The 25,678-nt window shown below is 46.4% G+C and overlaps 1 protein-coding gene across 1 annotated transcript in view; it reads left to right on the forward strand.

Annotated features, from left to right (window-relative positions):
* The first annotated feature begins 5,255 nt into the window (after positions 1-5,255).
* The window catches only part of LOC115083200 (zinc finger protein 585A-like), a 42,202-nt gene continuing 21,779 nt past the window's right edge, over positions 5,256-25,678 (forward strand). The window contains exons 1-5 of the mRNA XM_029587006.1: positions 5,256-5,744; positions 7,461-7,656; positions 11,535-11,663; positions 17,080-17,187; positions 17,718-17,825. Of these exons, the coding sequence (XP_029442866.1) occupies positions 5,256-5,744; positions 7,461-7,656; positions 11,535-11,663; positions 17,080-17,187; positions 17,718-17,825 (1,030 nt within the window). The remainder of the gene's footprint in view (positions 5,745-7,460; positions 7,657-11,534; positions 11,664-17,079; positions 17,188-17,717; positions 17,826-25,678) is intronic.

Consider the following 25,678-nt stretch of genomic DNA (forward strand, 5'->3'; position numbering starts at 1 on the left):
TGCAAGAATTTGCATGTGACACAGCTCATTATTTTTTTCCTATGCTTTTAGTCTACATTAATTCTACATACTAAACTCTAAGACAAAGAACCATTAATTATTTTAAGAGGAAATAATAAAATCTTTAGTCAAATTCTCCACCAAACTCTCCATACTAGGATCTAGATTACAAAAAGGAGGTTGTACTCCTTTCATAATTTGCTTAAAATCAAATTAGTTAAGGCACATCATTGTTTTGTAATCACAGGATCTTTAGATTTAATCCATCTTCTCTTGAATCTCCTCACTTTCCTTTTCAATTCCCTTGAAACTTCTGTAAAACAACAGAGCTTTAGACCTAAAATTCTGCTATATCTTCAGTGGTGCAATTTGGTTAACAGTTTCAGCCACCAGTTGATTCCCTTTACTACTAAAACTTCAGACGAGTCAACATCTGTGAAACACAATCTATCATACAAATTCCCATTAAATGTATCCTCTGCGGTGTTCCCTCTAGTTATGAAAAGGCAACACTCGGCCCTATTAGGAAAACAGAATAAGCCAGGCTGCTATGGATCCCTACACAGAAACCACATGCCAGCAAAATATCTCTCCTTGATTATACATGCAAAACACAGATTGACACCAAATACATAAAGTCTAAAAGAAATGTACAGACAAAAAACTAAACTGGAAACCGCAAGAAGACAGACTCTGCATGCAGTGCAACAATGGAAAAACAAAAACACCATTATTCTTCATAAAACAATAATAAAATCAAGAATTATAACACATCATTCATAATAGTAAAACTATACTAATAGAAAGAATACATATTTCAAAACAGCTGATGAATAGGGCATATGCAATAATTGATTATTAAGCCCGTGGACAAAGGCGGGAAAATTGTATTACTAGATAGAATTCAATATTCAAATGAAGTACATCAGCAATTACAAAACATTGTGTTTTATCGTCCTTTGCAATGTGACCCGACGATTCCTCCATCACAAGAAATTGAACAAACTTGTGCGAGGAGGAGAAAAACAAGGTGACATGCATACATAGCTGAAAAATGAAACGCTAAAACATACAGCTCCTGATGAAGCAGTCTCCTGTGAAACATCGGCCGGTTGTCGAGCTGATGGAATAACACACATGATTGGAATAGAGTGCTGAAGTAACAACGTACATTGTATAAAACATCTTGACCGCAAATGATTAAAAGACCAGACGGCCTCCATTGGAAGACCAGGTGGGCACGTTGTCAGGCTTGATGATGCGGCCATAATAATTTTATAGACATACTACTGTTCACATACATATCTGTAAGTGGCGTTTTATGGGTTAAGAGATTCTTTTCCTTAAAACATATATCAAAACAGTTTACATTTGTGAAACAGATAAATCACATAAATTTAAAAATACTATGGGCTGTGTGTCTGTTGACTTTGGGTTCTCCTCTGTGGGCTGTATATTCATGGTTAGGAGGAGAAGTGGCTTTAACCAAAGGAAGAACAGGGAGAGAGCTGCAGATTTCTCAGTCTTCCTGCTCCTTTTATTCCCCCTGACTGTTTCCTAATGTTAAGGAAAGCATCCTCACCCAAAACAGAAATGAATAATAGCGTGCCAGCTTCAAAGAGCTTTTATTTTTCAATGCCTCCATGCCCTGGACGTGTGCATTAGAGAAGGTGTCCTTGTACTGGCTCCGTTGGGGTGGAGGAATGGGAGCAGGTGTCTGTGGATTGGAAGGCTTGCAGGAGGTGTGTGAGGATGGAAGGGGGAGGAGGATTTGTGGGTAATGTATATTTTTGTAGAGGTGGGAGTATATGTCTGGTGGCAGTGTAGGTGGTAAAGTGTTGTGGAGTTGTATTATGTGTGTGTGTGTGTGTGTGCACTCTTTCTCCCTTGCATTCTCCACGTTATCCCCTACCCCTTTCCTCCCCAACCATTTGGCTGTGTTTCCCAACCCCCTCCTGGAGGCACACCTAGCCAGTTGGGTTTTCAGGATTGCCACAATGAATATGCATGAGCCAGATTTGCATACCCTGGGTCTCCAATGTACGCACATCTATTTCATGCATATTCCTTACGGACAGCCTGAAAACCCGACTGATTAGGTGTGCCTCCAGGAGAGAGTTGGGAAACCCTGCCATATGGGATGGTGTGTATATATATTGTGGAGATCAAGTGAGGGTATGGGTGTGAGTGGGTGATGTGTAAGTGCTGTTGGGAGGTAAATAGTATGTGTGTTTGTGTGTGGGGAGAGTGTCAGTGTTGGAGGGGTGAGACTAGTGGTGTGTATTGTGGGGGAACCTACCTCCATCTTTCTCTGCACTTCCCTCCTATCCCCTCACCTCACCCATGTGTTAGTTTGTGTTTTGGTGGGATAAGGTGAGTGTATGTGTGTGTACACTCTTTCTCCTTCCCCCACTGCACTGTCCACTTTGTCCTCCTCCCTATTCACCCCTCTCCTTTCTCATTTGTGTGTGTGTGTGTGTGTTTGGGGAGAGATGAGAGCGATAAAGTGTGACTTGGGTAATGTGTGGGTTTGGGGGGAGTGCATTCTTCCTCCCTAACACGCTCCACATTCTCCCCTTGTCCCCATGTGTGTATGTAGGGGGGTGTATGTGTTATGGGGTTGGTGTGGAGAGTGAGTGAGTGAGGGAATGTGTCTGGGAGGAGAGTATTTTTAGGGGAAATGAGCCGGGTGGGTGGGTGGGAATGTGTGTGTGCGCTTCCCCCCTCACACTCTCCACTTTGTCCCCCCCACATTCTTCTCTCCCATGTGTATGTGTGGGGGTCAGCATGGTGGGGGAGGGTATTTGAGAGTGATGAGGAGTTGGTGTGTGAGAGGGGGTAGGGGCATGGTGGGTATGGGAGGGAGTGTGGGTTAATGGAGGACATTTGTTGGGGGGGGTGTTTATATACGTAATCTTCATTTTCTCATCTGCTCTACCTCTCATGTATGTGTGTGTGTCTATGTTCTGAGGTTGGAGTGGAGAGTGTGTGTGTGTGTCAGGAAGTGGGTGTGTGTCCCCCTCCCCAGCTCTTCTCCCACTTGTGTGTGTAGAGGAGTGGTGGTGATACAGGAAGTGTATGTAGGTTGATGGTGTAAGTGTGTATTTTTTTAGGTGTGTTTGGATAGGTAGGTGCAGGTGTGGTGGGGTGAGGATAGGAGGGGAATGATGAGTGGGTGGGGATGTGGTGCATGGGAGTGGAGGGTGCACACTCTCTGCCTCTCCACCTCTACTCTCATCCTCCCGAGCCCACCTCTCCCCCATAATCTGATATTCCTCTTACTCTCCTCACTCCCTTCCTCCTTCCCCTTTCACTCTTCCCACTCACCTCTTCCCCTCCTGCTGTTTTTCTCTTCCTGAGAGCCCCACAAGCCTTGCCACTGCCGCCGCCCCAATGAATGAATGTCCCCATGGCGCTGATGCCAGCACCGCAACTCTGTGGATGTCTGAGGCCCTCCCACTGCCCTGGGGAGCTGGGTGACCCCCGTGATTGTGCAGACGCACCACCGTGCTCACCCTAATATAGAGAGAGACAATTATCAATAGCTTAACAGCAGTTACAATAAAATAATTGCAGAAGAGCTATCACAAAATTAAAATCAAAACAATAATAATAAAAAGTTCTGCAAAAAATAGAAAATATGATGTCAACTATTAGAGCAAATAGATTTTTAAAAAAAGCCTTAGTCCCTAACAGTCAAAAGCTTATGTGAAATACCAAACTTTAATCCCTTTTCAGAATTTGAGATAATTAGATTCTTGTCTTAATTGGGTAGGTAATTTATTCCAAAGAAAAGGAGCCATATAAGAAAAAGGATAGAGGTGTGGTCTTCAGCCTCAGCACAGTAGGAGAGGATAAGTTAGCAGCTCTGACTGAGAGGAGGGCACAGCACGGGGAGGACTGTAAGAGATCAGCAGATCCAACTAAGAGCCAGAGGCAGCAGTGTAGCCACAGTGTTTGAATTAGCTGAGCGTGGTTAAGTGCCATTTTGCTACTCCCTAAGTACAGGGCATTGCCATGATCAGTGCAACTTAAAATCATCTCGTGTACTCCTGTTTCCCAGTCCTTCTTATCCAGCACCGATCTGAGATGGAGCAAGTAACCAAGGTGGAAAAATGGCGGGTGGATGAGGGCAGAAATTAGGTTTTGCCTGAACAGTTCAGTGTCCAGTTTCACTCCCAATGTGTCACAACTTCTTCAGGGGACATCACCACTCCGGATAATACTGTAAGACGTCTTAAAAGGTGGATATATCCTCAGCACCTCTGAGTTTGCTGGATTTACTAGTAGGGAACCTCATTTTCTAACAGCCCACGTACACTCGGACATGAGCCCTAATTTTCACACATAAGTCAGGGAGTGCTGCCCTGAGCAGGTGTAAATGTGGATGCCTACATTTGTGCCCATTCGTTTGGAAATGAAAGTACGTGTATAAATGGTTTTCCCAACCAACACCATCCCTGGGAGCGCCTCTTTCATCTACAGGTAAAGATAATCACAAAATCACTTCCGCACAGTTTATCTGCCTATGATGCCCGGGGTACATAATGTCAGAAAGAACATAAGAAATTGCCATGCTGGGTCAGACCAAGGGTCCATCAAGCCCAGCATCCTGTTTCCAAAAGAGGCCAAACCAGGCCACGAGAACTTGGCAATTACCCAAACACTAAGAAGATCCCATGCTACTGATGCAATTAATAGCAGTGGCTATTCCCTAAGTAAACTTGATTAATAGCAGTTAATGGACTTCTCCTCCAATAATTTATCCAAACCTTTTTTGAACCCAGCTACACTAACTGCACTAACCACATCCTCTGGCATCAAATTCCAGAGCTTTATTGTGCCCATTTCTAGGCCTAAAACTGAATATTACATGTGTAAGTGCTTTAAATATTCACTCCTTAGTGTTTTCCAGTTGGTGGTGCCAGGCAGAATAAGGTTTATGATCTGTGTCAGCTGGATGAAAAACCATCAGTTTTGGGGAAAAGCTCTTTGTGACAGAAATTCTCAATATATTTTATAGAGTAGCAGTATCTGTACCAGATCATTGTGTGGATATTAAGGAATGGAGTTGCTCACATCAGTGTTAAAATGATCAGGACGGGGGCGCTGTTCGCATCCGATGTGAGAGGACGTGCACTGGCTCCGCTCCGTCCCCTCCGGGCCTGCCTACCCTCGAAATAAGCTTTAATTACTAAGATTTTTTGGCGAAAAGAACCACTTGGCATAATTGCTAGGCTATACTCTCTTTTGCAATGACCAGCAAGAGAAAAACGACGGATCTCAAGCAGTATTCGTATGGGAAACTCTCCCCTGATCCAGGCCAAGATGGCGCCGAGAGTGAGGCTGCGGATCAGAATTGCATAGGGGAGCCGGCGGGCGGACTGAAAGACCCCACGGATAAAGCGCCGGACCCTGCCACCACCACACTCTCTAGAGAGGAAGCCCGATGTTGGTTCCTGGAATTACGGGCTGATATGAAGCAGTACCAGCAGGATATCATGGCGTCGGTGGCAGACCTTAAAGAGGATTTGGCTGCCCTGGGGAATCGGGTCGACGAGACGGAAACCCGTATCGACTGTCACGGCGATGCCATTAATAATTTGCTTACCAGGCAAGAAAAAACCTCCGTGGACTTACAGGCTCTCTACGATAAGATTGAGGACTTGGATAACCGTGGTAGACGGAACAATATGCGGATTCGGGGGGTTCCAGAAACTGCCGAGTATGCCGATGCGCGTCAGGTAGCCGCCCAAATTTGCACCCACATCCTCAGCAAGGGAGCAGAAGGTCAGTCGGGCAGCATGGCCATACCTCATGAAATCGGCTTTGAACGTGCCCATCGGGCGTTGGGGCCTCGGAGGGATCAACAACCGCGAGACATAGTCCTCTGCTTTACCAGCTTCCCTTTAAAGGACAGAATTCTTAGAGAAGCGAGACAACTGAAGACCGTACAGTGGAACAATTGCCACATTTCTCTCTTCCAAGATTTGGCGCCAATAATGTTAAAAAAGCGCTACGATATGAGAGAAGTGACTCAGGCCTTGAGGGACCGGGACATAAGATATAGATGGACATACCCTTTTGGCCTGACTTTCCAGCACCAGGGCACTACCTATCGTGTCGCCTCCTTAGAGGAGGCATCAGCAGTTTTTCAAAAAGCACAGCTGCCGGTATCGTTCTCTTCTTCTAAAATGGCGGCTCATCCGCCATCTCATGATTCGGCACCACGATGGCAAAGGGCAGGAAAGGGAGGCAAGCGGCTGCGTCGGCAGTCTGGCGACTCCAGATCTCGCTCCTCCGAACCCGACTGAGGGAGAGTGGGACTGCTTCTAGCTATACATCCTTTTGGAAAGAGTTCCCCAGCTTGGGTTTTCTGCGTGAGGACTTATGAGACAGGTTTTGAGCCTGCAGTAAATATGACTGTTTGAATATGGTTAAGTTGGTTCTACACCTTGCATAGCACTTGCTCTACATGTGAGAAATGTGTCAGCAGCGTTCGAGGGTTGTTGTTTCTGTTAAAATTCTTGATCACAGGCGGGGATACCGGGGGGGGGGGGGGTGTTATGTTTTTCTCTCTGGTTGGATGGCGGCAGGCCCTCCAAATTCGGCGTCCCAGACGACGACTTGGGATGCAGCAGGACGTATAGTGCTCATGGCCATACACATAGGCTCTCACGCTTACAGGCGAGAGGGGCAGATGCAGGGTGGCAACCACAGAATAGCTTTGGTGACAACTTGGGGGGGGAGACCTGACTTGTATACATTTGGGAGGGCTGTGCAGGCTCTGGTGAATGCTTTTTTTTATCATGATGGCGACTAAATTAGTATCTATCAATGTCAAAGGCCTTAACTCTCCTCAGAAAAGGCAATTGCTTAAACGAGAACTAACCAGACAGGCAGCTGATATCATTTTTATCCAGGAAACGCATATGAAGAAATCCCATGAGCAGCTGCTAAAGTTTCCGAGGTTTTCTACCTCTTTGTGGGCCGCTTGCACTCCTGAACATAGGTATGCAGGGGTGGGTATTTTGTACTCCTCCTTATTTGTTCATGAGCAGATCCTGGTAGTTGCAGACCCGCACGGTAGATTTATCTTGAATAAGATCAAAATTGATAAAAAGATTTTCACCATCCTTAATGTGTATTTTCCACACCAGCATCAGGTGCCATTTATAAAGCGATTGTGCACATTATTGCAACAACATGCGGAGGGGGAGGTAATTGTGGGGGGAGACTTTAATTTTGTATTGGACCCCCTTAAGGATTCCAGCTCAGGCATATCATCCCATATCATCCCATTCCAACCAAGGCGGCATTGGTTGGAAGCTCTAGCTACATGGGGGTTGATAGATATATGGCGGACTAGACATGAGCACTCCCGCTCGTATACGTTCTATTCCAACCCCCACTCTACCTACACCCGCATTGATTATATTTTTGTGTCTGCTTCTATGCAGCCCCGTATACAGAAAATAGACATTGACAACATTACATGGTCTGACCATGCCCCAGTCTGGATGATCTGCACACTGGGAGATTCTGGGGGTGGCCTCCGCACATGGAGACTCAACGATAGTTTGTTTAAGGATCCCTCCTTTGCTGCCTCCACCGCAAAACAACTTCTTGAGTACTTTCGGGAGAACCAGACGGAGGGTATGTCTCCCCTCACGGTCTGGGAGTGCTCTAAGGCGGTAATTCGGGGTTCCTGCATTTCTAGGGCAACCTACTGTAATAAGGAGAGAGAGGCCAAACGGGCACTACTCATTCAGGAACTCACCGACTTAACCACACGGCATAGTAGTTCCCAATCAGGGCGACTGTACCAAAAAATTCTGGCAGTCCGAGCTCAGATTCGGACGTTGGAAGACTCCGCTATTAGCCACTCTCTGACTCTTCTTAAACAACAATATTTTGAGGGGGGTAATAAGGCAGGTAAGCTGCTGGCTAGACAGTTGCGAGTTGCCCAAGCCCAAACAGTTATATCTAAGATACAGGATGCCAGGGGGCAGGTTGTCACTTCCACTGAGGACATACGACAATCATTCACAGACTTATAGAAACATAGAAACATATAGAAACATAGAAATGACGGCAGAAGAAGACCAAACGGCCCATCCAGTCTGCCCAGCAAGCTTCACATTTTTTTCTCATACTTATCTGTTTCTCTTAGCTCTTTGGTTCTATTTCTCTTCCACCCCCACCATGAATGTAGAGAGCAGTGATGGAGCTGCAACCAAGTGAAATATCAAGCTTGATTAGTTAGTTTTTTTTTTTATATTTAAACGTTTTTTTATTGGTAAGCAATATGGAAATAACAGTATGCAAAATAGACAGCCAACAATAAAGAATACCAAGATAACATGTCCACTATGCAAGACACCAAATACAAACAAATTTAGACTTCTACTCTAAATTATACTCCTGCGATACGCCTATTGCCCCTGATGTAATTGCTGATTACTTGTCATCTATTGATTTGCCCCAGCTTACTCCCCTGCAGAGAGAGGTACTAGATAAGCCGATATCACAACTGGAAGTGTTGGCGGCTATTAAACTACTGAAAGCTGGAAAAGCGCCAGGGTTGGACGGATACACTGGTAGCTACTATCGTAAATTTGCCCATATACTCGCTGGTCCTATGATGTTGGCATTTAACTCGCTGCTGGAAGGAGCGGAATTCACTTCTGACGCCAACACTGCAGGTATCACGGTATTGGCCAAGCCGGGTAGAGACCCCGTTCACTGTAGCTCCTACCGGCCGATTTCACTAATCAATATTGACTTAAAGATCTTGGCTAGAGTTTTAGCGGCCCGGTTGAATGGAGTTTTGCCGGGGCTTATACATAATGACCAGGTGGGGTTTGTGCCCGGGAGGTTAGCTGCGGACAATGTCCGTCGGATAGTGGACATCATTGATCTGGTGCAACGGGAAGGCCTCCCGGCTGTCCTCCTAGCGCTGGACGCTGAAAAGGCCTTTGACCTTGTTAACTGGGATTTTCTCTTTTCTACGTTACAGGTTATGGGATTTGGGACATCCTTTATTGCTTGGCTACGCAAAATGTACGCCCACCCTGCGGCCAGGGTTAAGGTCAACGGGAGATATGGTCCTCAGTTTTCGATTCATAGAGGGACAAGACAGGGGTGCCCCCTTTCCCCTTTGTTGTTTGCCATATTTTTAGAACCCTTTGCTAGTCGTATACGGGGCAACGTGGGTGTGCGGGGCATTTCCAAAGGAACTGACCACTTTAAAATTTCCCTGTTTGCAGACGATGTCTTGTTTACCCTTACTGACCCGGCGCTGTCTCTGAGGGGAGTTATGGATGAATTGGGGGAATTTACGAGGCGATCAGGGATGAAAATTAACTTCGATAAGTCAGAAATATTGAACCTCACCTTGCCATCTGAAGTAGTTCAGGAGCTACGGGAGACGTTTCCCTTAAAATGGGCCACTACTTTGTTAAAATATTTGGGAGTTCACTTAGGGACGCATACTGACTCTCTCTATGATTTGAATTATCGGCCATTACTCGTAAAGCTGCAAGGCGACTTGGATAGGTGGGGGGATCAGGCACACTCCTGGTTGGGTAGGATAGCCATTTTAAAAATGAACGTGTTGCCTCGATTCTTGTACTTTTTTACCACCATTCCTATCTACCTTCCAGATAGTTTACTTCGTAATTGGCAACAAATTCTTGGGCATTTTATTTGGAGGCGTAGGCCCCCCAGGATAGCAAGGGCCACTCTGTATCAGACAAGAGTGCGAGGGGGTCTCCAGGTGCCCAACCTCGTCTGGTATTATAGTGCGGCGCAATTAAGGGCGTTAGTTGCTTTACATGCTACAAGGGAAATACCACAATGGGTTAAGTTGGAACAAGCTTCCCTGGGCCGCTTTCCTATAGATGCCCTTCCTTGGCAGCCCCGATCTCTCTGGGGTGACACTCTTTTTTTACCCTTTGCCTTACGCACTACCATGCAGATATGGCATAGATGGAAGAAGGTTTTGGTGGGGCCCGAGCGTTTTTCTCTGATGACTCATTTATTTTCCAATACAGTTATTCCATTGAGAGATGGATCGAAAGCCCCTCTGCAGTGGACAAGCCAGGGGGTTTTCAGGTTGGGACATGTTTATCAACAGGATGCCATGCTCTCGCCAGAGCGACTGCGAGATGTGTCTGGGTTGTTGTCAGTTGACTTTTTATTGTATGCCAAAGTACGTCACTTTACTCTTAAAGGGATTCGAGAGGGATTGATTCGAACTAAGGGCACATTATTTGAAATGTTTTGTAAAAATGCTTCTACCCTTAAAGGAGTGATCTCCAAAATCTATGGACTTTTGAACACCAGGAGCACGCCTCCACTTCGGCATCGCACTCTTTGGGAAAAAGACTTTCAGCTAGCTTTGGATGATGAGGATTGGGCACAAATTTATGCCGCTGCACATAAATGCTCTATATCCACAGGGCTTCAAGAAAACTGCTATAAATTGCTCTATCGCTGGCACTACACGCCGGTTGCCCTTCATAAATTTGCGCCAGACATACCAGATACGTGTTGGAGAGGATGTCACGCCAAGGGTACTTACTATCATCTTTGGTGGCAATGCCCTATCGTTGTTCAATGTTGGAATGCGGTGTTTACCTGGCTCTCCCAGCTTGTCCACGCTCCGCTTAAGATTGAGCCTTGGCACGCGTTATTGGGATTACCAATCTCGGATACTTCACCTCCTGTGCGAAAATTGGCTCTTCAAGTATTTATTGCCACACGAGCAGAAATTGCCCTTTATTGGAAGCAAAAACTTACACCATCTTTAGCCACCATTCAGCAGCGCTTGCATTCCTACTACCAGCTGAATAGGCTCACTGCCTTGCATCAGGATCGTATTGCTGCATTCCAAGGTATATGGCATCCATACTCAGCTTGGCTGGAGGCTCAGAAGGACTGATTGGAGGGATAGCTTGGAGAGTACTACGGGCCAGGACAAAACCCTGACCAAGGACTGTTGCCACTCGAAAAATGAGCCCTCATTGTTTTCTTCTCTATTGTTTGTTTTCCTCTCTATTGGTTTTTTACCAACTTTATCGCTTGCTCTAGTTAGCCATTCTGCCTGCTACTTGCTGCCGTGTGTTATGGTCATGGGGAGAAGGGGGGGAGGGGGTTTTTCTAGGGGAAGCTTCACTTTGGCAACTGCAATATGGCACCTTACGGCCATTACGTATTCCTGATTTTTCACGTGCAATGTTTGTATTTGGTGTCTTGCATAGTGGACATGTTATCTTGGTATTCTTTATTGTTGGCTGTCTATTTTGCATACTGTTATTTCCATATTGCTTACCAATAAAAAAACGTTTAAATATAAAAAAAAAAAAATGATCAGGACACTGCTAGTATGGATTTCTGATGATGATCAGCACTGCAGCTCCCCCTCGCTGCACTGCTGGCAGAGCAAATGAACACAGCACAATTTTGAGCTCCCTTGCACTGATAAGGTTATTTTTCTAAACATATTGTAACCATGCTTTCCTCTCTAACAGGCTCCTCTAATGTCAATCCAGACATTTTAATTCGATTTAAGCAAGAGGAATTCAACACTGAACCCCAGGGATGTGAGGAAGGAAGAAACCTGACAATCCCAGGTGCATGTGAGGAGATGAATGAAGCAGGTGATGCAGCTTGGATTAACGTTAGTGATTGGTAATCCAACCATTTCTTACAGGAAAGACGCCTCCTCTGGACCAGTCCCCGTGGAGAATGAAGCATTATAATCATGCATTCCTCATCATCCTGACAGACCAGTCCAGGCAAGGGGGATATGCACTATGGCCAGCAGGTGGAGGCAGAGACTAAAGCTCAGAGCTGACTTCCTTCCCCATATAAGGGTCTGGGGCTGCCCTCAGCTCTTCAGAATCGGCTGAATTTTAAAATGGCCACACAGGCAAATATCGTCACTTATGCGCGTGGCCGGGCCCTGTGCGCACTGCGCACGTTTTCCGAAAGGCCCGGAGAAGCGCGCGCCGGCAGTTGGCCGGCATGCACAAACTGCTTCTGCTCTGGGGGAGCAGTAAGTAGTAAAACAAAAAAAAAAGTAAGTTTCTGGGATGGGTTAAAGGGGTGGGGAGGAGAGGGGAAGAGGGAGGGGGGATAGGGAAGTTCCCTCCCAGTCCGCTCCTTAATTGGAGCGGACTGGGAGGGAACAGGGGAAGGCCCGAGTGCGTCGCAGCACATAATCTACTAAAATCCCCCGCCCCACTTTACAATCCAGCAGCCGTGCATGCGCGGCCCATGGATTTTATAACAAGCGTGCGCCGGCGTGCACAAGTCACCTCAATGGCTGGGCCACATCTCTGGAATGCACTCCATTGGTCCCGATGCCCGCCCCTGATCCTCCTCTTAGTTCCAGAAAGGATCGGGTTACACCTCCTGGGTCTGTCTTGGCATATGCAATTTTGTAGGAGTAACTGGAGAGGCGTGCGCAGCTGATCACGGAGAGGGCAATGCGCGGCCTCAGAGCACTGATGGCACTGATGCTATCATTGTTGCTCTTCGAGCCATTGCTTGAATCCCTGCACATGCTTACCGGCAGTGTTACTGACCCAGTTCATAGATGCTCTGCAGGGCACCAGCACCACCACCAGCTGATCCGGTTGTCATCCCCGGTTCCTCAGAGGAGGAAGTCCCCTTCATACTGGAGGCAGCACCGGGGCCCTGGCCAAAATGGCCAGTTGAACTGGTGCCTATACCACTGGCCGGGGGCCGAGTGCCTAAAGCCCTGACACCAGTCAATGACAGCAGAAACAAGGGCACCTATGATCCCAGCCGGGGGGGGGGGGGGGGGGGGTGTGACTCCTCTGTGGCTTCCGATGATGCTTCGGATGATCTCCCTTCAGAACCATCTTCTCCAGATGATCGAAAAAAGTTCCCACTGGAGGACCTTTCCTTCAGAGGTGGTGTTCAGGTAATGGCAGAGGCCTTCTAATTTCAGTTGATGATTAAAGAGGATATCAGGTACAAAATGCTAGATATCCTTCAGTATCTGGATCTTTCCAAGGAGATTGTTACAGTCCCTGTGCACAAGATCTTTGTGGAGTTATTGATGAGGATGTGGGAACAATCCCTCACAATGCTTCTCATTAACAGGAAGGTGGATACAATTTATCTCATCCAAAAGGCTCTTGGATTTGACAAGCATCAGCTGCCCCACCAATCAGTGGTCATTGAATCTGCTCTCAAGAAGGCCAAGCACTCTTGGACCCATTCTTCGGCACCCACAAGGAAGGATCAGAGAGAAATGGATGCTCTTGGAAGGAAGATATTCCAGGGCACTATTCTTATTGCCCGCATTGTGGCCTACCAGCTCTACATAAGCCAGTAATTTCGTGACATCCTGAAACAGATGCAGGAGGTTGCCAAGCAACTGCCTCAGCAGCAGCAAGATACCCTCCAGTCGAAGGTGCTTAAGGCTCTGGATTGTTGGAAACATGGGTCCATTTGACCTACAATGTTTTTGAAATGGCACTGAGAGTCTATGCAGCAGGAATTGGCACCTACAGGCTTGCATGGCTGTGTGTTTCAGATCTTAGACTGGAAGTTTAGGAGTGACTCACTGATGTGCCATGTACAAGAGATAATCTCTTTGGGGATAAAGTGAAGGAAGCTGTGGCCCAGAACCTGGGCCACCACGTGACACTCCAGCACCTCTCCACTGGCACTCAGGACCCATCCTCCACAGCCAGGAAGCCGTTGAGATTGGGGCCCAGGAAGATCTTCTTCTAATTGAAGAATTACTATCCTGTGCTGCCTCGCTCCCGTCAGCAACACCAGGCCCCTCGTAGCCGTCCCAGGCAACAGAGGGCCCTGCAGCCTCATCTGGTGCCTCAGTCATCTCCAGCGATGGGGTTTTGACTGGATTGCAGGGAACATAACCAGGTCGCTGTAACCAAAGCAATGGACCTGCTGGTTGGGGGAAGGCTACAGTTCTTTGCAAACTGGTGGTCCAGTATAACCTCAGATCAGTGGGTTCTGTCCATTGTTTGCGAGGAGTATAAATTGAACCTATTGAGTATCCTGCCAAATTGCCCCCTGAACCCATTCTGGGACCTAGTAGTGCATCAGGAGGTAATAGTACCTGAGCTCTCTTCCCTCTTAACAGCCAGGGTGGTTGAGCTTGTTCCACCTGGGCAAAGAAGGATTTTATTCCTGGTACATTCTGATATCAAAGAAAACAGAATGACTCTGTCCTATCCTAAACCTAAGGATCTTGAACAAATTCATCAAAAGAGAACATTTCAAGATGGTTTCCCTGGGCACCCTGATCCCCCTTCTTGCAAGAAGGGGGTTGGCTATGCTCCCTGGATCTAAACGATATGTACACTCAAATCAAGATCTCCCCAGGTCACCGTAAGTTTCTCAGATTCAAGGTGGGAAAGCAGCACTTTCAGTATTACGTTCAGCCATTTGGGCTCGCATCAGCCCCATGTATCTTCATGTAAATGCCTAGTCATGGTGGTGGTGCACCTTCTCAGACTGGGACTTCATGTTTTCCCACATCTAGATGATCATTGGAGACCTGTAAAACATGGCTTAGGTAAAAGCCTTCCTGCCTTGGGAATGGGCTATTAATGTGATGAACATCACACAGGAATTCAACAGAGTCAGTAGGTGTCAGTGTAACACATGTTGACACTGTTGGGCCATATGGCCGCTACAGTATACATCACTCCCTTGGCACATTTGCAAATGCGAATGGCCCAATGGACCTTGAGGTTTCAATGGTGACAAGCCAGTCAGGACCTCCAGGATCGCATCAGAGTCATACCATCTCTCTGGGACTCTATATCCTGGTGGTGGGAAATTTAGAATTTGGGAAAAGGGGTGTTCTTCCAAAGTTTTCCCACTCAAATTGTCCTAACCACAGATGCGTCCACCCTGAGCTGGGGAACTCATGTAAATGAACTTAGCACCCAAAGCCTATGGTCTACCCAGAACATCTCTGCCAAATCAATTTCCTGGAGCTCCGGACAATCAGGTATGCGCTATGAGCTTTCAGAGATCAGCTGTCCAACAAAATTGTACTGATACAGACCAACAACCAAGTAGCAATGTGGTATGTCAACAATCAGGGAGGTATGGGCTCGTACCTCCTGTGTTAGGAAGTAGCTTAGATCTGGTCTTGGGCCCTTTCCCAAGGGATAGGACTCAGGGTCATGTAGCAACCGGAATGGAGAATGTAACAGTTTTCTGTGTGGTGTGAACAGAAGGCCCTAGATCCTATCTCCTGCTCTCCTCAAAATCTACTTGACTACTTTCTAAACCTATCGGAAACTGGCTTGAAGACTAACTCTGTTAGTTCATCTGAGTGCAATTGGTGTATATCACTGTGGTGTAGATGGTTTGCCCATCTTTGTACAGCCTATAGTTATACATTTCATGCAGGGCCTTCTTCAGTTGAAGCCTCTCCTAAGGCCTTCTGCTGTTTCTTGGGACCTCAACATGGTATTAGCTCAACTGATGAAAGCTCCCTTGAGCCGCTGTATACCTGTAATCTGAAGAACTTGACCTGGAAGGTAATGTTTTGTGGCAGTCACTTCAGCACATGGAATCAGCAAGCTCCAGGCCTTAGTGACTTATCCACTTTACACTAAGATTTTTCATGACAGGGTGGTCTTATATCACATCCTAATTTCCTGCCTAAAGTGCTGTCGGACTTCCATCTTAACCAGTACATCGTCCTGCCAACATTCTTTCCCAGGCCCCTTTCACACAAAGGTGAACAAGCCCTGTATAGTTTGGACTGCAAAAGAGCCTTAGCCTTCTATCTGGAGTGGAAAAAAGTCCATAGACAATCCACCCAATTTTTTGTTTCTTTTGATTGGAATAAGTTGGGAATCGCCATTGCCAATCAGAATCTTTTTAATTGGCTAGCAGACAGCATGTCCTTCTGTTATGCCCAGGAGGGACTGTATTTTAGGGACCATGTCAAGTCTCACTCTGTTAAAGCCATGATAGTGTCAGTGGTTCAGTTGTGAGCTATTCCCATGGAGTAGATCTGCAGAGCTGTGAGGTGGAGTTCTCGCCACACATTCACATCGCATCATTGTTTGGATAGGGATGGCCGACGCAACAGCCGGTTTGGCCAATCTGTCCTTCGGAATTTGTTTGAGGTGTAGAACCCAACTCTGTTCCCGCCTAGGGCTCATTTGTTTTTTTTCAGGCTGCCCCTCCTCTCCCACCGTTACAAACAAAACATGTTATTGTTGTGCCCAAGACTGTTATGGGCTAATTTTACAAAGAGAACACGTGTGCCCATACGCGTGCGAGCGGAGATACATTGAATTTTAAATCATACATGCACTTGTGCGTGCATAAGCATGCTTCAAATTTTAAGAGGTTACTCAAGCAAACCTACTTCGCATATCTTCCATAGGACTTTTGCTGGCTTTAACACGCGTATGTAAAGTGGATTTTAAAACATACGCGTGCCAGGGACGTTCCCAGTTTTTCCCATTAGTCCACCAATTTGCCCAGTCCATTTCGAGTTCATATAGAACCCTCCTGTTCTTCATCCTGCACAAGCCCCAGTCGACCCAGACCCCTCACTCTAAAACGTGAGATCTACAGACTTGGTCCTCATCAGGAGCGGCAGTAACATTACATGCCTAACAAGGAGTAGCCTAGTGGTTAGAGCAGTGGGCTATGAGCCAGGAGACCAGGGGTTTTAGTCCCGCTGTTGCTCCTTGTGACCTTGGGCAAGTCACTTTACCCTACATTACCTCAGATACAAACTTAGATTGTAAGCCCTCTGGGTATATTAAAAAAAAAAAAAGCTGCTGCGGGCTGTGGCCTCTGGTTTTAAAATACAGAGTTACGGGCGCAACAGTTGGGCCCATGCCCCGCCCTTTTTTTTTGTTTTTTTTGTTACTCATGTACGCGAATATATGCGCTTAACTTCCGGCTTTTAAACTACACGTCCCTTGCATGCGGCCCACATACTTTCATATATGGGCTTTTGAGCGCAAGCGATGCTTTTAAAATCCGGTCCTGCGTTTGAAAACTGTTGATATTTTCCCATCTTTCTTACAGGCTTCAGAGTTTACAGTTCTGACCTCACAGTAGAGATCCTGAAAATGGAAGAGCTTCAGGTCAGCGAGCAGCCGCAGGGAGGGCTGGAGAATACCGACACCAAGAGTGGTGAGCACAGAATTCCTTTATCATAAAATTCTCTCTGTATGCCGTGGAGGATTGCAGACTTTACACCTAGGGAATGAAGGCTCCATTTTAAGAGGCCTGAGGTTCAGGGGCCAGGTCCAGAATGAATCCCAGGTCTCTAGCAGAGCGTTCCCCCAGCTTTTGCTTAGTGCCTTTAATCAGAGTGAAGGGCAGCACTGCAGGGACTGGAAGTGAGGACAGAGAGAAAAAAAGGTGGCAGACAGGCCCAGACTGGCATCAGCAGGAGGGAGGAAGGAAGGTGGAATTCCTTGGCAAAAAAGCCTACGCCACAGCAATTTTCCTTATTATGATATTGTGGGAAGCTGTGTATGCTCCTGGACATGATTACATTTCAAAGCTACAAAGGGGTCCTTAAATCCTTCCACCAGCTTTCTTAAAATTTCACAGCTCACAGGATTCCCATTACCTCACTGTTAGCCAAGTGCTATGTTTCTTAATTTAACATCCCAGACTATTTAAAAGCCGAAGATATTTTCCCATTTTTCTATCAGGCAGCCGAGGTTACAATCCTGACCCAACAGTAGAGATCCTGAAAACAGAAGAGCCTCATGTCGGCGATCAGCTAGAGGGAGGAGAGGAGGCTACTGATACCAAGAGCTGTGAGCAAAATATTCCTTTATAATAAACTCCTTGCTGTGTGCTTTGGAGTATTTCAAATGTTAGACACAGAGAGTGAATCCTGTTACTGATTTTTAGTTAAATTTGTATTACAGTGAGGTCCATATTGAATCAATGGCCCCATACTGCAAATTTAGCAGGATAAAACTATCGAGCTAACTTTGGAGGGAAATTCAGTAGGGCAGCTGCATGTTATGATTCACGGCTCACAAGACACCTCCCCCCCCCCCGAGCCACCAGACCCGCCCCCGACACCGTCACAGGGCTGCTGCGGACAGGACGCCGCTTTCACCTCCTGCTCCACAAACGCAGCATGGATGCTGTCAGATTGCTGCTCCTGCTGTCTTTCTCCAGATGCATGCGCACACATGCACACATTACATGGGCCCCCATGGCGGGAAGACAGGAACGGCGCATTCTGATGACATCAGCACTTCGGGGATATTTAAACCCAGGTCCCACAGTGCTTCCCTGCCTCAGCAAGGGATCTCCTACTCTTCAGTAGTGCGTGCTGCTACAGCGTTGTTCTGCATTCCTTGTCCCTGTCTCCTGCCTTCCTTGTTCCTGCCAAGTCCTCCTGCCCGGCCCGTCTTGCTGTCCTGCCTTGCCCCATCCTTCCTTCCTATCTTGTTGGTCTGATCTGTGCTGTCTGACTTCTCGGATCAAGATTGTAGTTGGGGCCGGCTATTACAAGTTGAGGTTATTATGACCTTTAAAAATTTTTCGTTGGGGAAAGACGAGTTTTGTTCAGTAATTCAGGCCATGATTTTACCCTCCCTCGACTACTGTAGCACATTGTATATTGGTTTAACTCTGACTGTTCTGGCGCATCTTGCAGTTACTGCAGAACGTTGTAGCATAGTTGATTTCTGAGTTTAACAGGAGAATGCATATTGCACCAGTATTAAAAGCTCTGCATTAGCTGCCAGTCTCCTGGCAAATACAATATAAGATCGCACTGCTGGACCTCAAGATGATCAGTTCGGAGGAGCCTTAGATAAATGCCATGCTGCACATTGTATAATCCTCCCAGAATTTTGAGATCATTACATTGAGGTCTATCCACCATGCACATCTTGTGAAACGTGAGAGTCGGACCAGCTACAGAAAAGGTTCACAATCTGGAACTCATTACCAATGGAACTGAGATTGATAAACTGCACCAAGCTATTCATAAAGGCTCTAAAAACCTTTTTGTTTCAAATGGCATATGCTGAGGCTATTTAGGGACTGTATGCTACAACTGAGTTAAAGCACTGGATCTGTTTTGTCTTATTGGTTTGTTTTAAGTTTTTGTTAATTTCTGATTAGGTATGTTGAATTGTTAGCCACCTAGAACTATGATCAAAGGCAGCCTAGAAATATTTTAAAATAAAATAAAAAAATAAAATGACATGAAGGTATTGCCAATGGGAGGGAAGGATGGGTATATGGGCATACACATCTTGCAGAGCCAGGGAACACATCCAATCTCCTGTCTGAATGAAGGGTCAGATTGTGTGGAGAGAGTTGATTCTGTATTTTTCCCACAACAGGGTCTTGTTCAGACTTCATAAATCCAAGGTTGGCCTCAATCCCTCCAATTTCTTAGGAATAAGGAACTAGCAGGAGTAGGACCCCTTGCCACATTGTTCAGGAGGGACAGGTTATGTCGTCCACTGGATGAGAAGTAACTCCATCTTGAGGTGGAGATGAAGCAACTGAGACAGATCTGGATTGAAGGCTGAAGAATGGTGTAGCGCTGGAAGACAGGAGAAGCACAGAGGGTAACCAGATTCCATGATCTTGAGGCTTCAGTGGTGATCTTCTACCACTCCTCCAGGTAAAAGTGGAACCTCCCCTCCCCCACCGGAGAGGTCAAGGCCCTGTGGGTTGAGGCTGGTCCACCTATGGGCCCAGGATTGGGCTGGGCTTGTTGATGTGTTTTGTATAGATATCTGTGAGCTGGAAGACGTTGCTGCGGAAGCACAAGTAATGCGTGATACTACAGGAATTGGCAGAAAGGGCATCTCTGAAAGTGGAAACAATTTAAAGTGAAGTAAGGACATCTCGATGGGGATGGTTGCTCAGAGCCCGTTGAGGGAGACTGGACAGCAACATGCTATTTCTTGATATGGTCAATCATTTCTCTGAGCTTGTCTCCAAAGAGATTTTACCCAGAACATCAACCAAGCTAATTGGAATGCGCCAGTGGCAACCTTTGACAGTCTCCTGTGGTATCAAATGATTTGTACACTAATCTAAGGAGATGACATTAACATTCCTCTGCATCTTGAAGAGCCTGTGGATACCCCCAACTTGTCTCCTTCCCCTGATTCTAGTAGTGGATTTGGTTTCTCAATGCAGTCGTGTAAGTACTACGCCATATAAAATTGGTGGCCTCAATGCCTGAGGGGGGGGGGGGGGGAATTGGAGAAGATACTTGTCGTCTTTAACCTTTCAGCACTAATTCCACTATGATCGACTGTTGCAGTAGCTGCACTACCCCAGACTCTGGGGTTTGCTGAACTCTGTACTTAAAGTCCAGCTTCCTGGCTACTGGAGGGCATGATGCCAGGTTTTCCTTCATTTTTGTTTTTAAGTGCCTCAGGATTTAGTGTACCGGGATTGCTATGGGTTCAGTTGGTTTTTCCAGGATCAGAAAAATCTGAAGATCACAGGTTAGGGATCTTGTCCTTGTGAATAATGACTCCCAGGGACTTCCCCAGCTTATCCAAGAACTTGGAATAGGAGATGTCTTCTTATTGTGACGAGTGCTCTGGAGAATCAGTAGAGGGGTCAGAGGGAATCCTTGTCAATCCTTCTTCCGATTTGAGGGGTGAGAAAACATTAACCCAGGACCCCAAAGATGAAACAGATGACTGAGACAGGGTCCTCGGTTGTCTCACAGGGAAATTTTCCTGTGATTGGCTGGACTCTGTAGTAAGAGAATGGCAGGGACTAGACTCCACCCTTAGCACCTTGCTTGATGTGGAAGTATTTATTTATTTATTTATTTATTTATTTATTTATCTATCTATACCGATATTCGATTCGAAATATCATACCGGTTTACATACAACGAGTTGTCCTTTTTTAAGACAAGGTACATTGTAACATGGTAAATTTTAACAGATTAAAACAGAAACTTTAACAGATTACATTATAACGTCGAATAAGTTAACAAATTTATCAGGACACGAAATATAAGGCGCAACTTGCATTACATAATAACTCTTTTAGGATTAACTATATTCTGATCTAGTTTACTATGTACTAGGTCTAGTTTACTATGTACTAGTAAGAGAGACTCGCCGTGGGATAACAGATCCAACATCCTGGACAAGATAAATTGAAGAGTGCCCTCTCCTTGTCCCTAGCTGTCAGTGAGGCAAAGCAAGTATTCACCAATTTTGCTATCTTGTCTATGGGCTGCTGTGTCCTTTGACTAGGAGTTAGGAAAGAAACCTCTTTTTCCAATACCAGTATAGGTTCATCCTGCCGAAAACCTCTCTCCTGGCTCCAGGAGGTGGTCCCTACCTGAAGCAATTAGATTGGTGGATGCATTGAAACCAGTGGCACCACAGACAAAATGGGTCTGGCATCTCTAGGTGCAGGCCTTGCTTCAGAAGCCTCAGTTGTAATACCGCCCTGGAGATGGAGCAAGATAAGAGAATCAAATCTTCTTCAGGGCCTCCTGCCACCTTCTAAAGCATCGATGGAGCTGGGAAGCGATGCACAAATGTGGTGAACAGCTATATGGGCTGCACAGAGATCCACTGCTTTTACTGTTGATAGCAACAAGGGCTTGTGGGTTGAGCCTAGATACATTAAGGGCTCCCAGACCTGATGTGTCGAAAGCGTCGAGGACTGGTGCGTTGACAGCTCCAAGACCCGGAGCATGGATGACACTGAGAGTCAATACATCAACATGTTCACGTGCATCATTGGCATCAAACTGTGATGTGTCGATGGCACCAGGGCTCAATGCGTATATGCAACCCAGTGTACATAGTAGACCCTGACATTAGCTTCAATGGCTCCGACTAAGTTGCTGGCTCCCAACACATGGTGCTGCTTGTTTATGTACACCACTACTCCCATGAAGGGTTCAAGGACTCCTATATTTAATGTTTCCATGACTTGTTCAATTCCATTCAGATGGCAGGTTCAGAGGCCTGAATTGTAGAAGGAGGAGTCCTGCTCAAGGAGCTCCTGCTCAGCTCAGCACTGGGGATGCTTGAGAAGACCACTCTGGGAGTAGGATTGACTTTGGCTCTTCACTGTCCTGTGTAACTCCTCCATCTTCTTACCTCTTGATTTGTAAGTCCTCGGCAACATCCAGCCATCATGGTAATAGTTAGATGTTTTGTGGTCTGGCTCCGGATATCGATAGCAAATGTCATGGTCAATGGTGATAGATTTCTTGTTTTCAATGTAAGATTAATTGAGCAATTAAACAACAATGATAAAACATCATTAATCAAGGAACTGTACATCAACACATATACAACTCAGCTAAGTAACCTTAGCATCACAAAAAACTGTTAGAAATCACAACTATGGTAATGCAATCCAAATACATATTTTGACCAGGAAAGCTATCTTATCCCTTAATTTTTGAAAATTACATCTGAATACCCCATTCCTCCCCTCTACTATCTATATTTCCAAACTCTTCAATGACAATGAACTTTATAGGTGCACGTAATACCATTTAGTAAGGATCATAGAAAATGAATTACTGGTTAGGATTTGAAGTCTGAGCTTTAGTCCACTGTATGTACAAATCCCAAATATTCTCAAATTCCCTTAAATTATCACAGCTAAGACCTGTGAGCTTATTCAAATTGTATTACGGTGAAACAGAGACCAAAGGTGAAGAGCCAGCAATATTTTATATTATTCTTTTTCAAGACTACTACAATGTCTCTGAAGTCTCTGTTTGGTTTCTTGATATTGGTTTGCTTTAAGATTTAAAAAACCCACAAAAAAAAAAAAACCCAGTCTCTCTCTTATTGTATAGCTGTCATTATAATCTGTTTCATATTGGGATATAAGTGCTGTGGGATCATTTACTAGCTAGAGGACAAGTTCCAGAAGAGTCCAGGTATAACCAGATTGGGTGTGGCTCACTCACGGGTCGATACAGTAAGGCCGCATTAGAAAGAGTGCGGCAGCGCCAGGCGCACCCTCGTTTGCCCCACGCACTGTTCTGATCACACAGCGCTCGATACTCTATTTAAATTGCTTGCAAATGCAAGCCGTGTATGCAAAGCGTTAGGCGAAGCGTTAAGCCCGCGCAACCCATTTTACTGTATAGGCACTTAATACAGCGCCTATACAGTAACCTGGGTGCGCTGGTACCTGTCATTTCAAATGTCATTTCAAATGACATTTGAAATGTCATTTGAAATGACAGGCACCAGGAAGTGGATCCCAACTTTAACCCAGGAAAACCTAAAAACCGAAAATCCCCTCCTCCTGAAGTGGCTCAACATGTGCCAACTTACCTTTTGTTGCTTTTCAGCCCTTTCCCTTCTCTGCCGCCCTCCGGAGGGGGCAGCCGGCGGCGAAAGCGGCTCGCAGCGTTCCCCCCCCCGCGCAGGTCCCGGTTCTCCTGGCTCGGCAACAGCAGTACAACAGCTAGGGCTTCATCCACCCCAATCCTTCCTTCCTTCCTGGCTCGGACAAATTATGAAGCGGCTTGCAGCGTTCCTCCCCCCCCCGGCGCAGATCCCGGTTCTTCTGGCTCGGCGTGAGGTGAGAGCCCACTGTTCTGTGCCCTCTCCAGCATGAGCGGAGCGAAGCGTTCTTTCGTTGGGCGGAGCGCCCGTCGATTTGGGCGCTCCGGCCAATGAAAGCACATAGACGGGCGCGCGTGACGCACGCCGTGACGTCACGCGCGCCCGTCTATGTGCTTTCATTGGCCGGAGCGCCCAAATCGACGGGCGCTCCGGCCAACGAAAGAACGCTTCGCTCCGCTCGTGCCGGAGAGGGCACAGAACAGTGGGCTCTCACTTCACGCCGAGCCAGGAGAACCGGGACCTGCGCGGGGGGACGCTGCAAGCCGCTTCACAATTTGGCCGAGCCAGGAAGGAAGGAAGGATTGGGGTAGATGGAGCCCTAGCTGTTGTACTGCTGTTGCTGTTGCCGAGCCAGGAGAACCAGGACCTGCACGGGGGGGACCGCTGCGAGCCGCTTTCGCCGCCGGCTGCCCCCTCCGGAGGGCGGCAGAGAAGGGAAGGGGCTGAAAAGCAACAAAAGGTAAGAAAACAACAGAAAGTAATGTCGAGTCGCTTGGGGAGGAGGGGATGTTAGGTTTTTAGAGGTTTCCTTTTGGGAGAAAGTTTGCTGTCTACCATTACCCCTGCCTCTAACGCAGGGGTAAGGGTAGGCGGTAAGTTAGCAGGTTAAACGCGGGGCAAAATGGCAGGGTAAAATAGCGATAGTCGGGGCGCGCGTTACTGTATGGGAGGGAATAGCTAATTCGATCATTTATTTCTGATATACATGCCGCGTGCGGAAGGGGTTACCCGGGGATTTAAAGAGGCAGTAAGGATGGGTTAAAGGGCATAGTGTATCGGAGGAAGGGCTAATGCGGCCGGAAAGTGAGTAGAAAGCAGGTTAGAAGCGGGGTAACCACGGCCCCACTTTACTGTATCGAGCTGTCAGTGGTTAGAGGTAGCTAACTTGAGAGCCAGCAGAAATAATACAGACTGTGCACAGCCCAGGAGAGGAGACAACTGTTCAAGTGCAGATAAGCTACTTGTGTAGAAATACTGCTCTGTGCTTTCGTTATCCCTTCCTTTTCTAGTTATTCTATATTAATCTGTTTGGTTTCTTGATATTGGTTTGCTTTAAGATTCAAAAAACCCACAAAAAAAACCAAACCAGTCTCTCTCTTATTGTATAGCTGTCATTATAATCTGTTTCATATTGGGATATAAGTGCTGTGGGATCTTTTACTAGCTAAAGGACAAGTAAACTTCCAGAAAGTGTCCTGCCCTACCCAGCTTGACCTAGGTATAAACTGTTTAGCTGTGTTCAGTTCTGGAGACCGTGTTTCCGAAGAGACAGAGACAGGATGGAGGCGGTCCAGAGAAGGGCGACCAAAAAGGTGGAAGGTCTTCATCAAATGACTTATGAGGAGAGATTGAAGAATCTAAATATGTACACCCTGGAGGAAAGGAGAAGCAGGGGTGATATGATACAGACTTTCAGATACTTCAAAGGTTTTAATGATCCAAAGACAATGACAAACCTTTTCCATAAAAAAAAAATCAGCAGAACCAGGGGTCACGAGCTGAAGCTCCAGGGAGGAAGATTCAGAACCAATGTCAGGAAGTATTTCTTCACGGAGAGGGTGGTGGATGCCTGGAATGCCCTTCCGTAGGAAGTGGTGAAGACCAGAACTGTGAAGGACTTCAAAGGGGCGTGGGATAAACACTGTGGATCCATAAAGTCAAGAGGACGTGAATGAAGAGTGGGTGGCTCGCGGGAATGATGGCTACTACCTGGTGATAATACACTTATTCAATAAACATACACACGGTTAATGCGACTCCAACATTGCTCTAAGCTTCAACAGTAAGAGGAAATGTGGAAAAAAGGATTCACACTCACAAAGAGGGGAGTAGCTGGCTTGTTACGGCGGTTACTACCCCAAACCAAATAAGCCTGATACTTCACTTTCAATGCATATCCAGCACAGCTCTCTGCTTCAACTGCAGGGGGAATGAAGAACAACCAACAAGGGCTGAATTACATAGTCTGGGTAAACAAATAAGCATGGGTGTAGCTTGCTTATTGCAGTGGTTACTACCCCTAACTAATCAAGCTTGATATTTCACTT

The sequence above is a fragment of the Rhinatrema bivittatum genome, chromosome 2 (assembly GCF_901001135.1).
Source record: "Rhinatrema bivittatum chromosome 2, aRhiBiv1.1, whole genome shotgun sequence".
In the NCBI taxonomy this organism is placed as follows: Eukaryota; Metazoa; Chordata; class Amphibia; order Gymnophiona; family Rhinatrematidae; genus Rhinatrema; species Rhinatrema bivittatum.